Below are 14897 nucleotides of genomic sequence, written 5' to 3'. Positions count from 1 at the left end.
GAAAACAGTAAACCTCAGAGATGATAGTTACTCAGGTGAATAAAAAAAACACTCTTACCCTGTTTTTCATACTTTCCTCTGGAAGTACATTCCACAAAATGTACTATATATTATATATACCCTTGTAACTCCTGATCCATGGATTTATGTGCTCCCAGTCTGGCCTTGCCTAGCTAAAACTCCATGTTGATCTTAGTGTTGTGGTCCAAACCTATAATCCCAGCACTAGGAAATCAAGAGGCAGGAGGCTGCCACAGCTGAGGGTCAGCCTAGCATACATAATGAATTCCAGAGCAACCGTGAGATTCTGACTCAGAACACTGCCAACAAAAACCGCTTCCATGTCTGCCCATCTGCCAGTAGAGGGAGAGGAAGCACCTTCAGGAGCAGCATGGGCCACACAGCACGGTGCTACAACCAGGGAAACCTAAGGGGGAAGGGGGCATCTGAGAAGCCGGATGGCGACGATGACATATGGCATGTGATTTAAGTCCATAATTTCATGTAACACCTTGATTTACCTAGGATTTTCACTTTTACTATATAAAATTTGTAAAATTTTCACAAATATGATAATAAAGGTTGACTTAGAAAGATAAAAGATTAAGTAAGAGGTCTGGGAGATGTTGCAGGATATTTGATCACACTGTGAACCCCTGACATTGTGTTGTTTTACTAGAAAAGCCAGGTTTTAGTTGTGGTGTGGCTCAGCCTTGGCACACACCTTTAATCCAAGAGCCTTCTGCTTGAATATGGTAAACAGCACTAAGTAAAGTCAGCCATAGGTCAGGAGCACAAACCAGTTGACAGGGAGTGAACATTTACTAAGAAAAAAAACCATAGAGAGTGAGAGGGAGTCAGGGGACAGATAGAGAGACACACTGGGAGTGGAAGGGAGGGACGTTGAGTTGGGAGAAGGTTTTTTTTTTTTGAGACAGCATGAGAGAGGGGCGTGGCTTCTGGGATGTTGGCTGAGGAGGAAGGTCAGCTGAGTGCTTTCTCTGCCTCTCTGGGTTACCAGGCTTTCACCCTAGAATCTGGCTCCCGAGTCTTCATTAGTAAAATCAAGCAATTGGGATTGTTTTTAAACAGCAGGGAGATGGCTTAGCAGTTAAGGCTGCTGCTCCACTTGTTTGTTGTTGTTTTGGTTTGGTTTGGTTTGGTTTGGTTTGGTTTGGTTTGGTTTGGTTTGGTTTGGTTTGGTTTTTGGAGACAGGGTTTCTCTGTGTAGCCCTGGCTGTCCTGGAACTCACTTTGTAGACCAGGCTGGCCTCGAACTCAGAAATCCGCCTGCCTCTGCCTCCCAAGTGCTGGGATTAAAGGCGTGCACCACCACGCCCGGCTGTTGCTCCACTTGTATGTGAGGAAGAGGGTGTGGAGCCCCCACATCCATATAAAGGTGGCTAGCTGTGGTGGCCTGCCTAGAGTGCTAACCCCAGAGAGTGGTCCTAGAGCGAGCTGGCTAGTGAGCCTAGACTCACTGATGAGCTCGCAGCCCGCAGATAGAGCAGTAGGTGGAGGATATTCTCAACATCAACCTTTGTCTCTGTGTACACAAACACACATGTGCACACTCACTCACATAGGTGCAGAAACATGAACACATGTGCACGCATGCACACACACACATGAAGATGGAAAGGGGGGGGGAAGCCACCCAAGGATTATTACAATGTGTTTAATGTAAAGAAAAAAGAGTAGATCATTCCTATGAGCTCTGCAGTGTCGTCTCCTCCCGTCCCTGCTCTTCTGAGACACTGTAGCTCCTTTTTATTGCTGCAGTGTTTTCCAGTGTGGGCGTCCGTATGCTTTCAAGATTGCCCAGAGTGCTCTCATCGACATGACAGGCTCCAACAGCCAGGCTGTGTGGCAGGATTCCAAGTGGGGTGTTTTCCTACTTGGATCATCCCCGTCCCCTTCCCTCCCAGGAGTACTAGCACCAAGAATAAGTCATTACAAAATTAAGGAAGCACTCTGGTTTTATATTTTTTGAACCTTTATACTATACTAGGAAATTATGTAAAAAACATGTTTTTTTTTTTTAAAAAAAAGCTTCAAACGGGTCATCGAACATACTAAGGGGTGTTTCTCCAAAGTGTTCCTATTGTCAGGTATGCACACTGGGGGTGGGACTATGAACTACATACATACATACATACATACATACAAACACATACATGTACATATCCATTCCTTCATGGTTATGTGACAATGAAATTCTTTGTTTTCCAGGAGACTCTTGAAGAAAAATTCTCAAATGTTCAGCCTGTGGCTTTAAGTTTCATGAAGGTATGTGGGAATTAACTATAAATTATAATTGTCGGACCTGGTCATTCAGCATGGTGGTGGGGAGGACTGTGAGGAATACAGAGCCAAAGTAGGGAATGGTAATTGAAGATGATAGGAGGGGGAGAGGTGATGATGGCTAAGGGAAGGCAAAGGCATATGCACGTGGCTGATGGCCTGATTTTAATCCCTGGGACCCACATACAATGGAGAGTACTGGCTTCACAGAGTTAGCCTTTGACCCCACCCCACCCCCACCCCGATATGTTCCACAACATATGTGCCAGGTATATGCATCCTCTCGCACACAAACAATATTCAAACTACCTTTTAGAAAGAAATGAACCCCACCTTGGACGTTGCGGACTGTCTCTAACATCCTGACTCCAGACCTCCTACCAGGTTTGAAGCTTGCTTGCTGAGAGGTGCGCTTCCAAGGACTGGTCCACATTGTCAGTGCTCAAATGATTAGTTAAGCAAGACACTGCTCTCACTCTGAAGCTCTGGAGGCCTCAGAATGGCAGCTGCCTCATAGACTCTGAAAATGCTCTTTAAATAAACACAACTCATTTAGTGGACTACATCTCCCTAGACTGGAAATCCCAGATAAGAATGTGAGTGAACTCAAGGTTTATTTGAAAGTGTGGTGGTTAGCTTTAATGATCAAGGTGTTATAGCCTAGAATCACCTGGGAAATGAGGGATTTTCTAGATTAGGTTGGCCAATGGGCAAGTCTGTGGGAGATTGCCTTGGTTAAATTCATTGAGGTGGGAAGCCCTGTCCACAGTGGGTGGAACTATTCCCTGGGCCTCAGCTCCAATTATGGAAGAGTTGAGAATGTGAAGTTGGGCACTAAGGTGAAGCTCTAGTTCACTGATGTCTGCTCTTTTGGATGTAATGTGGCCAGTTGCTCCAGAGTCCTTGGTTTGTTTGTTTTTTTAATCTCTTTAACAACATCAATACATATAAAAGGCACTTATTACATATCACTGAAATAAACTAAATAAATGAATTTTATTTACTAACGAACCCACATGGTAATTTTCAATTTACCCGAGGCTGATGGCTGATACATTTTGTGTTTACTCAGTCGTCCAACTTTGGTCTAATTTTGGGTCATTTATCTGACCATTACTGTGTGTGTGCACGCACATATGTGTGGAGGTCACAGGGTAGCTTGAGGAAGTTGGTTCTTTCTTCTCCTGTGGAAACTCCTGGGATCCAACCCTTGTCAGTTTTGGCAGCAAGCACCTTTACTCTGGGCCAGGCAACCAGCGTAAGCATTTCTGGGGATCAAACCCAGAACCTCCTGTGTGCTAGGCAAGGACCGGACAACCTACATCCCAGACTGGCCACTGGCTTTCTTAAACCATGTTTGCCAACCCATTCTCTAGAGCTTTGGGTGCACAGTAACCAAATAGGCCAACCTCTGAAACCTCTTTTGCTTTTTCCCCCTTCCCCAAGGGATGCCTGAAGATGAATCCTGATGAGAGGCTGACCTGTGCCCAGCTGCTGGACAGTGCCTACTTTGAGTCTTTTCAAGAGGATCAAATGAAAAGAAAAGCCCGCAGTGAGGGGAGAAGCCGAAGGCGCCAGCAGGTACCTCTCAGTTCCCAACCTGAGGCAAGAGAAAAGTACTTTGGTTTTCCCCTTTTCTGCTTTTCCACGTGAGGCAGGAGGAACACCAACACTTTTGTTGCTGCTGGTTCCGACTTAGTTGTATGTATCTCAGTAAATATTGGTGGTTGCTGTAGCAAAACCTACAACTGTGAGCTTGTCGAAGTATCTTACTCTAATCATACATGTCTACAGTAGGGGCTGTCAATCATGTTTCCCAGGTCAGTCTCCAGTTCTTGGGCTCAAGTGACCCTCCAGTCTCAGCCTTCCAAATAACTGGCGTTAGAGGTGAACAACATTGTGTTTTTGAGTCAAATATTGAATACTTTCTGTTACACTGATTGGATATACCACCTGCCAGATGATGTACCTAAAACCTAACAAGGGCACCCACAACTGGATTGAATTTTGCCACCACTGGGACAGACTCCACCCCTTTTGGTAGCCTCTATCTGCCTGCCTCTTGCCCACGTATTCAGCCAAGACTGTAGGCTTTGTCTAGAAGCCAAATACTAACTTTTTCAGATCAAAAGGAAGAAACCAGGGCTGGGAATAGCTTAGTGATGGAACACTCACCTACCAACCAAGAACTACCATACAGTGGGCTATTATTAAACAATGAGATGGCAGACTCTCATGAGAGGCGTTGACTGCAGAAAACCTCAAAATTAAAACATAAACTTCTTGAGAGTAGGTTTGTCTTAAATTTTTTTCTCATCAGTATCAAAATTAAATATAAACATATAAAAGGCACTTAACACATATCACTGAAATGAATTAATAGATGAATGTTATTTATTAATAAGCCTACATGGAAACTTCCAATTTATCAGTGGCTGATGAATGGTATATTTGTGTTTCCTCAATCTTCCACTTTTGATCTAATTTCTGATTTGTTCACTACCATGTGTTCCATAAAGGAAGTATAACTAACTGTGACAAAAGGTCATGTCCACCATCCCTGAAAGCATTGAGGTGCCTGGTGAACCCCTTTTTTCTAGGAATTGCTCTGCAGATCTTGTTTAAGAATGGTTAAACTCTCCTCTCTCTTTTTCTCCATGTCTCTTATGTCTCACTCTTAGACCACTTGGCCATCCTGACACACCCTGACACTGCTATTCTCTTAATAAAGTCCTTTCCAGGATTTATAAGGAAGTCTCTCCTTCCCTTGAAGGCCCAGTCATATTTGTCTCTTACACGTGTCATACCAGCTCTGTCTAATACTCTCCCCTGCCCCCCACCCCAAGGCCGAGTCTCAGTCTCTAGGCCCTTCCTCCTAATCAACCTCCCTCCTAAAGGTTATAGATCAGCATCCTTTCCCAGGTGGATGACCGCCATTCTGTTTTCATTATATATAAAAGAAAGGACAAGGAAGGAGGAGGAAGGGAAATAGGTCACTTAGGTGTCTGTTTGCTCCTGTTGTTTGGCCTCACGAGCTCAAGTGTGAACCCAGACGTAGACTCTGGATCCTTTTGTAGAAGCAACAACTTCCTTAAGACAGGTGTCAATAGATCTAGGAAAAGGTCTCACCTTTTAAAGCATGATATGAGCAGAAATGTTATCTCCAGGGGTGGTTCTAGAATAACTGATGGAAGTCTTTTAAATATCAACTGCACACTCAGAGATACCACACTGAAGTAAGTAACAGCATGTCTGTGGGAACCCCAAAATAACTCACAGAACCAATTTTTCCTTCAAGTATCAGAAGAGGATTATTTCAAAACGGGAGCAAGCATAATTTTATTTTTTAATTGGATATTTTATTTATTTACATTTCAAGTGTTATCCCCTTTCCTGGTTTCCCCTCTCCAAACCCCTTATCCCCTCGCCCCTTACCCTGCTTCTGTGAGGAGGCACTCCCAACCAACCAACCACTTCTACCCGCCCTAGCATTGCTCTACACTGGGGCATCAAACCTTCGAAGGACCAAGGGCCTCCCCTCCCATTGATGCCAGATAAGGCCCCTTCAGCTCCTTCAGTCCTTCCCCTAACTCCTCCACTGGGGTCCCTGTGCTCAGTCTGATGGTTGGCTGGGAGCATCCGCATCTGTATTGGTCAGGATCTGGCAGAGCATCTCAGGAGACAGCTGTGTCAGGCTCCTGTCAGCAAGCACTTCTTGGCATCAGCAATACTGTCTGGGTTTGGTGTCTGCAGGTGGCACAGTCTCTGGATGACCTTTCCTTCTGTCTCTGCTCCACTCTTTGTCTCTGTATTTCCTTTAGACAGGAACAATTCTGGGTTAATATTTTACAGATGGGTGAGTGGCCCCATCCCTCAACCAGGGGAAACTATGCCTGACCTCTGGATATGGTCTTGACAGGTTCTCCCTCCCCTTTGTGGGGTATTTCAGTTAATGTCATCCCCGTGAAGTCCTGGGAGGCTCTTGCTTTCCTGCCAACTGGGACTTTCTGGTTGCTACCCCCAGTTCCCCATCCCCCACTACTACATACCTCTGTTCAATTTCCTGACCCTCTGTACATCTCCATCTCCTCCCATACCTGATCCTGCTCTCCTCTTTTTCCCCTCCTCCTCCTCTCTTCCTCCCAGGTCCCTTCCACCCTCTACTTCCCTTGATTATATTGTTCCCCCTTCTAAGTAGGACTGAAGCATCCACACTTTGGTCTTCCTTACTTTTGAGCTTCATGTGGTTCATGAGTTGTATCATGCTCTTTGCCTAATATTCACTAATCAATGAGTGCATACCATATCTGTTCTTTTGTGACTGAGTTACCTCACTCAGGATGATATTTTCTAGATCCATCCATTTGTCTGAAAATTTCATGAAGTCATTGTTTTTAATAGCTGAGTAGTACTCCATTGTGTAACCACATTTTCTGTATTTATTCCTCTGAGGGACATCTGGGTTCTTTCCAGTTTCTGGCTATTATAACTATGGCTGCTATGAACATATTGGAGCATGTGTCCTTATTACATCTTAGAGCATCTTCTGAGTATATTCCTAGGAGTGGTATAGCTGGGTCCTCAGGTAGTACTATGTCCAATGTTCTGAGGAACCGCCAGACTGATTTCCAGAGTTGTTGTACCAGCTTGCAATCCCACCAGCAATGGAGGAGTGTTCCTCTTTCTCCACATCCTTGCCAGCATCTGCTGTCACCTGAGTTTTTGAACTTAGCCATTCTGACTGGTGTGAGGTGGAATCTCAGGGTCGTTTTGATTTGCATTTCTCTGATGACTAAACATGTTGAACAAATTTTCTTTAGGTGCTTCTCAGTCATTGGAGTTTCCTCAGTTGAGAATTCTCTGTTTAGCTCTCTACCCCATTTTTTCATAGGGTTATTTGGTTCTCTGGAGTCCAACTTCTTGAGTTCTTTGTATATCAACTTCTTGAGTTCTTTGTATATATTTGATATTAGCCCTCTATTTGATGTAGTATTGGTAAAGATCTTTTCCCAGTCTGTTGGTTGGTGTCTTATTGACAGTGTCCTTTGCCTTACAGAAGCTTTGCAATTTTATGAGGTCTCATTTGTCCATTCTTGATCTTAGAGCATAAACCATGGGTGTTCTGTTCAGGAAAATTTCCCCTGTGCCCAGGTGTTCGAGGCTTTTCCCCACTTTCTCTTCTATTAGATTCAGTGTATCTGGTTTTATGTAAAGGTCTTTGATACACTTCGATTTGAGCTTTGTACAAGAAGATAAGAATCAGTCGATTTGCATTATTATACATGCTGACCACTGTTGAACCAGCACCACTTGTTGAAAATTCTGTCTTTTTTCCATGGGATGGTTTTAGCTCCTTTTCAAAGATCAAGTGACTATAGGTGTGTGGGTTCATTTCCGGGACTTCAGTTCTATTCCATTGATCAACCTGTCTGTCACTGTACCAATACCATGCAGTTTTTATCACTATTGCTCTGTAGTACAGCTTGAGGTCAGGGATGGTGATTCCCCCAGAAGTTCTTTTATTGTTGAGAATAGTTTTCACTATCCTGGGTTTTTTGTTATTCCAAATGAATTTGAGAATTGCTTTTTCTAACTTTATGAAGAATTGAGATGGGATTTTGATGGGGATTGCATTGAATTTGTAGATTGCTTCAGCAAAATGGCCATTTTGACTATATTAATCCTGCCCATCCATGAGCATGAGAGATCTTTCCATTCTCTGAGATCCTTACATCAGAGACTTGAAGTTCTTGTTGTACAGATCTATCACTTGTTTGGTTAGGGTCACACCAAGGTATTTTACATTATTTGTGACTATTGTGAAGGATGTTGCTTTCCCTAATTTCTTTCTCTACCTCTTTATCCTTTGAGTATAGGAAGGCTACTGATTTGTTTGAGTTATTTTTATTCCCAGTCACTTTGTTGAAGTTGTTTTATCAGGTTTAGGGGTTCTCTGGTGGCGTTTTGGGGGTCACTTAAGTATACGATCATATCATCTGCAAATAGTGATATTTTGACTTCTTCCTTTCTAATTTGTATCCCTTTGACCTCCTTTTGTTGTCTAATTGCTCTAGCTAGAACTTCAAGTACTATATCAAATAGATAGATAGGGAGAAAGAGGGCAGCCTTGTCTAGTCCTTGATTTTAGTGGGATTGCTTCAAATTTCTCTCCATTTAGTTTGATGTTGGCTACTGATTTGCTATATATTGCTTTTACTATGTTTATGTGTGAGCCTTGAATTCCTGATCTTTCCAGACTTTTAACATGAAGGAATGCTGAATTTTGTCAAATGCTTTCTCAGCATCTAATGAAAAGTTCATGTGGTTTTTTTTCTTTGAGTTTGTTTATGTAGTGGATTACTTTGATAGATTTCTGTATATTGAACCATCTCTGCATCCTGGGACGAAGTCTACTTGGTGAATGAACATTTTGATGTGTTCTTGGATTGGGTTTGCTAGAATTTTATTGAGTATTTTTGCATTGATACTCATAAGGGAAATTGGTCCCAAGTTCTCTTTCTTTTTTGGGTCTTTGAGTGTTTTAGGTATAAGTGTAATCGTGACTCCATAGAACAAATTGGGTAGAGTACCTTCTGTTTCTGTTTGGTGGAGTAGTTTGAAAAGTATTGGTATTAGGTCTTCTTTGAAGGTCTGATAGAATTCTGCACCAAAACCATCTGATCCTGGGCTTTTTTTGGTTGGGAGACTTTTAATGTCTGCTTCCATTTCCTTAGGGGTTAAGGGACTATTTAGATGGTTTATCTGATCCTAATTTAACTTTGGTACTTGGTATCTGTCTAGAAAATTATCCATTTCATCCAGATTTTCTAGTTTGGTTGAGTACAGGCTTTTGTAGTAGGGTCTGATGATTTTTTGAATTTCCTTGTTTCTGTTGTTATGACTCCCTTTTCATTTCTGATTTTGGTATTTAGAATACTGTCTCTGTTTTCTCTGGTTAGACTGGCTAAGGATTTATCTTTCTTGTTGTTTTTCTCAAAGAACCAGCTCCTGCTTTGCTAATTCTTTGTATAGATCTTTTTGTTTCTACCTGGTTGATTTCAGCCCTGAGTTCGATTATTTTCTGCTGTCTACTCTTCTTGGGTGTATTTGCTTCTTTTTGTTCTAGAGCTTTCAGGTGTGCTGTCAAGCTGCTAGTGTATGATCTCTCCAGTTTCTTTTTGGAGGCACTCAGAGCTATGAGTTTTCTTCTTAGCACTGCTTTCCTTATGTCCCATAAGTTTGGGTATGTTGTGCCTTCATTTTCATTAAATTCTAAAAAGTCTTTAATTTCTTTCTTTATTTCTTCTTTGACCAAGTTATTGAGTAAAGCACTGTTCAGTTTCCATGTGTATGTGGGCTTTCTGATGTTTTTGTTGTTATTGAAGACCAGCCTTAGTCTGTGGTGGTCTGATAGAATACATGGGGTTGTTTCAATCTTTTTGTATTTGTTGAGGCTTGTTTTGTGACTGATTATATGGTCAGTTTTGGAGAAGGTACCATCAGGTGCTGACAGGAAGGTATATTCTTTTGTTTTAGGATAAAATGTTCTATAGATATCTGTTAAATCCATTTGGTTCATAACTTCTGTTAGTTTCACTGTGTCTCTATTTAGTATCTGTTTCCATGATCTGTCCTTTGATGAGAGTGGGATATTGAAGTCTCCCACTATTGTGTGAGGTGCAATGTGTGCTTTGAGATTGAGTAAAGTTTCTTTTACGAATGTAGGTGGCCTTGCATTTGGAGCATAGATATTCATAATTGAGAGTTCATCTTGGTAGATTTTTCCTTTGATGAACATGAAGTGCCCTTCTTTATCTTTTTTTGATAACTTTTGGTTGAAAGTTGATTTTATTCAATATTAGAATGGCTACTCCAGCTTGTTTTTTGGGACCATTTGCTTTGAAATTTTTTTCCAGCCTTTTTCTCTGAGGTGTTGTCTGCCTTTGTCACTAAGGTGCATTTGGCAAAATGCTGGGTTCTGTTTATGCATCCAGTCTGTTAGTCTATGACTTTTTATTGGGGAATTGAGTCCATTGATGTTAAGAGATATTAAGGAAAAAAGTGACTGTTGGCTTCCTGTTATTTTTGTAGTTAGAAGGTGGAATTATGTTTGTATGCCTATCTCTTTTTGGGTTTGTTGAAAGATTATTTTCTTGCTTTTTCTAGGGGGCAGTTTCCCTCGAGTTGGAGTTTTCTGTTATCCTTTGTAGGGTTGGATGTCTGGAAAAATGTTGTGTAAATTTGTTTTTTTCATGGAATATCTTGGTTCCTACATCTATGTTAATTGAAAGTTTTGCTGGGTATAGTAGCCTGGGCTGACATTTTTGTTCTCTTAGGGTCTGTATGACATCTGCCCAGGATCTTCTGACTTTCATAGTCTCTGTTGAAAAGTCTTAAGTAATTCTGATAAGTCTGCCTTTATATGTTATTGACCTTTTTCCCTTACTGCTTTTAATATTCTTTCTTTGTTTTATAATTATTTGATTACTATATAATGGGAGGAATTTCTCTTCTGGTTCAATCTATTTGGAGTTCTGTAGGCTTCTTGTTTGTTCATGGCTATCTCTTTAGGTAAGGGAAGTTTTCTTCTATAATTTTGTTGAAGATATTTACTGGCCCTTTAAGTTGGTAATCTTTGCTTTCTTCTATACCTATTATCCTTAGATTTGGTCTTCTCATTGTTTCCTGGATTTCCTGGATGTTTTGGGTTAGGAGCTTTTTGCATTTTGCATTTTGCATTTTTTTTGACTGTTGTGTCAATGTTTCCTATGGTATCTTCTGCACCTGAGGTTCTCTCTTCTATCTCTTGTATTCTGTTGGTGATGCTTGCATTTATGACTCCTGATCTCTTTCCTAGGTTTTCTATCTCCAGGGTTGTCTCCCTTTGTGATTTCTTTATTGTTTCTATTTCCATTTTTAGACCCTGGGTGGTTTTGTTCCATCACTCCACCTGTTTGGTTGTCTTTTCCTCTAATTCTTTAAGGGATTTTTATGTTTCCTCTTTAAGGGCTTCTACCTGTTTACTTGTGTTCTCCTGTATTTCTTTAAGGGAATTATTTATGTCCTTCTTAAAGTCCTCTATTACCATCATGAGATGTGATTTTAAATCAGAGTCTTGCTTCCAGTGTGTTAGGGTATCCAGGGCTTGCTGTGGTGGGAGAACTAGGTTCTAATGTTGCTAAGTAGCCTTGGTTTCTGTTGTTTATATTCTTGTTCTTGACTCTTGCCATCTGTGTATCTCTGGTGTTAGCTGGTCTTGCTGTCTCTGACTGTGCCTATTCCCTCCTGTAATCCTGTGTGTCAACACCCCTGGGAGACCAGTTCTCTCTGGGGGGAATTTGAGTATGGAGAGTTTTGGCACAAGGTCAGCTCTGGGGTGCAGACAGAAACCTTAAGGATCCTGTCCCCAGCTGTCCCCATCTGTCCCCAGCAGTCCCCAGCTGTCCCCAGCTGTTCCTTTGGTTCCTGTGTCCTGATGGCTTTGGGAGGGTCCCTCTTGGACCAGATATTTGAGCAGAAGTGGTGGTCTTCCCTGTGCTCTCAGGTCTTGGGAGACCAGCTCTCTCAGGGAGGAATTTGGATACAGAGAGCTGTGGCACATGATCAGCTCCAGGGCACAGACGTTGAAGGATCCTGTCCCAAGCTGCTCCTTGGTTCCTGTGTCCTGAGGGCTCCAGGCAGGTCCCTCGGAGCAGAAGTGGTGGTCCTACCTGTGCTCTCAGGAGTGTCAGCACTCCTGGGAGACCAGCTTTCTCCCGGTAGGATCTGGGTATGGAGAGCTGTGTGACAGGATCAGCTGCATTGCTCAGATGGAAACTGGAAGCAAGCATAATTTTAAAATTGGTGACTTTTGACATCTTCGCTCTGTTATGTGTTTTTTTTGTTTTTTGTTTTTTTTTCCCCCCCCCGTTGTTATTTAACACTTTTAACCCAAGTGGTGCCTACAGCTGTGGTTTTCATTTTACTCTCTCATATTTGTCTTGTTCTATTAGAATCAACTGCTGCCTCTTATTCCTGGAAGCCACATCTCCCCCACACCTGATGGAAGGAAACAAGTCGTCCAGTTAAAGTTCGATCATCTTCCAAACATTTAGGGGACTCATCCTTCCCAGCACATCCTTTTAATATTGTCTACATAGGAATAAGACGGGAATCCTCAGCATCTCAAATACAGTGAGCGACGTGAACACCAGGGCACCTCTAATCACCACGGGCTCCTCCCCTGTGCTTTTTCCACGCCAGCTCCATCTCCTAAAACATTCTCTTTAAATGTTGCAGTATCAAAATGGCACATCCGAAAGAGATGCTTCCAGTTTCACCAGAGCCGGGCTTCCTCAGGCAATCGGTACTGTGCATCTGTGGACTTATGCTCCGACCTAGGGAAAGATTTCCACGTAGCCGTCTCACTTCAGCCGACCAGTGGTGTCCTGAAGCAGACCCAGATCTGCTGGCTGCTGTTTGTGGAGGGGATGGCCCTGAGCCCTCTCACTGGAGTTTCTTCTCCGTGCAGCCAGGTCTTACTTTAGACTACATTTGTGTTATTGTGGCATGGCAATCGTGAAAGGTGGTCTAGGTTTACCCTTGACTCCACAGCAGATGCTAGTCTCCTTCTCGTGAGGAGCTGACAAGTCTGCTTCTAAAACGAACTAGAGAAAATTCCAAACGTGACCAGTTAGTGGACAGACTACAAGGAATCGACCACCATACCACAGTAACGCCCCTGGATCCCTGGCTGCCCACCCACTCTAAGGCTATCCTGGTTCACCATGGTTTCTCTTTCTTTTCTTCTTTTTTAATCTATTTGTACATATGAGAAAGAGGCAGAGGGGCGAGAGAAACCTCGTGTGTGAAAATCAAAAGACAAGCAGGAGGCCAGCCTAAGCTACATAGCAAGGCCTTTTCTCTACACCCATTCTCTAAGGTTGCTTAAACCCAAGTCCCTGCTGCTGATTGTATAAACTATGAATAAGTTCTACATATGTAGGACATATTGTTGTCATTGTTGAAATATCTAAGGATCTTGGTAGAAGCAGAAGTGTTCTAAATATTCTCCACACTGGTGAGTATCTTGGCATTTCATTTCTGACCTCATCACAGATGAACACATCAAAGGATGAGTATGTATCACTTTGCATCTTAGAATTCTACCTGTTTTAGCTGCGTTAAACCTTGTGAAAGGGCGGGGCCATAACTGAACCTGTGGAGTTCTTGCCTGTGTGCAGGAAACCCTCTGGTTTTGTCTCCAGCATGGAAGAAAACAGCTATAGTCACACCTACCTGAAAGTAGAAATTCAAAGTCACTGTCCTTGACTACATATGCAGTCCAAGGCCACGCTGGGCTACACTTCTCCAGGCATGAAGGTCCGTGTTTGTATCAAGGGGCAGGAAAGGAGAGTCCAAGGTCAAGGCCAGCCGAGGCTGCATAGTGAGTTGAGGCTCTTCAGCAAAAGAAAAGCAAACTAATAGGAGTCGTTGAAGGTAGCCACCGGCCATTTCTCTAAATATCATTCTGCTGAAAAGGGGGCTTAGTTTAGTTTAGAATGCATTAATGTATGTAGAAGCTGGGCTATTTCAGATTATTTGAAATTGTAGCTATTGTTAATTAGCACTTAATAACTAACTAGCATTATGGTAGTCTAAACTATTAGAGTTTACTACAAAGAGGTTTTGATTGAATTATATTAAACATATAATATGGATTTTAAAAATTTAAGATGTTTAAGAAAGCTATATAAAGATTAAACATTTTTGTGGCTGTATATTTGTGTATATACCTTGGTTGTTCTTTAAATTATTTTAATAAAAGCCAGAAACATTTCTGTCTCCTAACTTTTATTCAAATCAATGATTAGTCTATTACCTAATGCTTCATACTTAACTGAGAAAACTGTCCCCTCTCTTTGTGATTTCCACCTTGTGTTTCCAACAGGTTGCAATATCTGAACAGCTGACTCAGCAAACTGCTCTCGAGGGGATTTTTACAAATGGGAAACTAGCAAAAGCTCTCCCAGGCTGACCAGCCAGACACTTAGTTCTGAGAACATCTTGACAACTTTAGCTTTAGTAGCTTCGCAACTTTGGCTGCAAGAGTCTTTCTATTTTATTTAACAGCATATTTCTCTGCCCCGGTATAGTCCTACAGAATGTAGCATGGTTGTGCATCTTTAGTTTCAGCTTGCAGAGTGCTTTGTGTGGGCTTACAAAGAAGAAACAAACTCAAGACCAAATACAGAGCAGCTATCAAAGAGAGAAGCATTTGTGGTGAGTGAGGTAGTGTCAAAGCTGCCTCATTTCTTTTCTCTCAAATTAATCTCTCTGCTTTCTGTGTATGAATGACTGTGTGTGTATGTGTGTTCATGTGAGTGTGTGCATATATATGCATGTGTGTACATATGTGTGTGCATATAAGTATGTGTGCATGTGAATGTGTGTGCATGTGTGTTTGTGTGTGTGTATTTGTGCATGTGTGTGTGTGCACACATATTTGTGTGTAGTGTATACATGCACATACCTGTTTGTGTGATATTCACCCAGTGGGGGCATGTGGAAGTTAGAGATGAGAGATATTTCTCAATCCTTTCTCTACATTATTC

At 42.1% G+C, this 14897-nt stretch overlaps 1 protein-coding gene across 9 annotated transcripts in view; it reads left to right on the top strand.

Moving 5' to 3' along the window:
* Cdkl4 (cyclin-dependent kinase-like 4) overlaps positions 1–14133 on the top strand; it is a 54264-nt gene extending 40131 nt beyond the window's left edge. For 8 of the 9 annotated variants that reach the window (NM_001360144.1, XM_006524529.2, NM_001360143.1 and 5 more), the window contains 3 exons: positions 2233–2289; positions 3751–3885; positions 12297–14133. In NM_001360144.1, the coding sequence (NP_001347073.1) occupies positions 2233–2289; positions 3751–3885; positions 12297–12398 (294 nt within the window). In that variant the 3' untranslated portion in view covers positions 12399–14133. The remainder of the gene's footprint in view (positions 1–2232; positions 2290–3750; positions 3886–12296) is intronic. The other variant, XR_003952147.1, reaches the window with a different exon arrangement.
* Positions 14134–14897: the final 764 nt, after the last annotated feature.

The sequence above is a fragment of the Mus musculus genome, chromosome 17, assembly GCF_000001635.26.
Source record: "Mus musculus strain C57BL/6J chromosome 17, GRCm38.p6 C57BL/6J".
Taxonomy (NCBI): Eukaryota; Metazoa; Chordata; class Mammalia; order Rodentia; family Muridae; genus Mus; species Mus musculus.
This window is presented reverse-complemented; position numbering and strand designations above follow the sequence as displayed.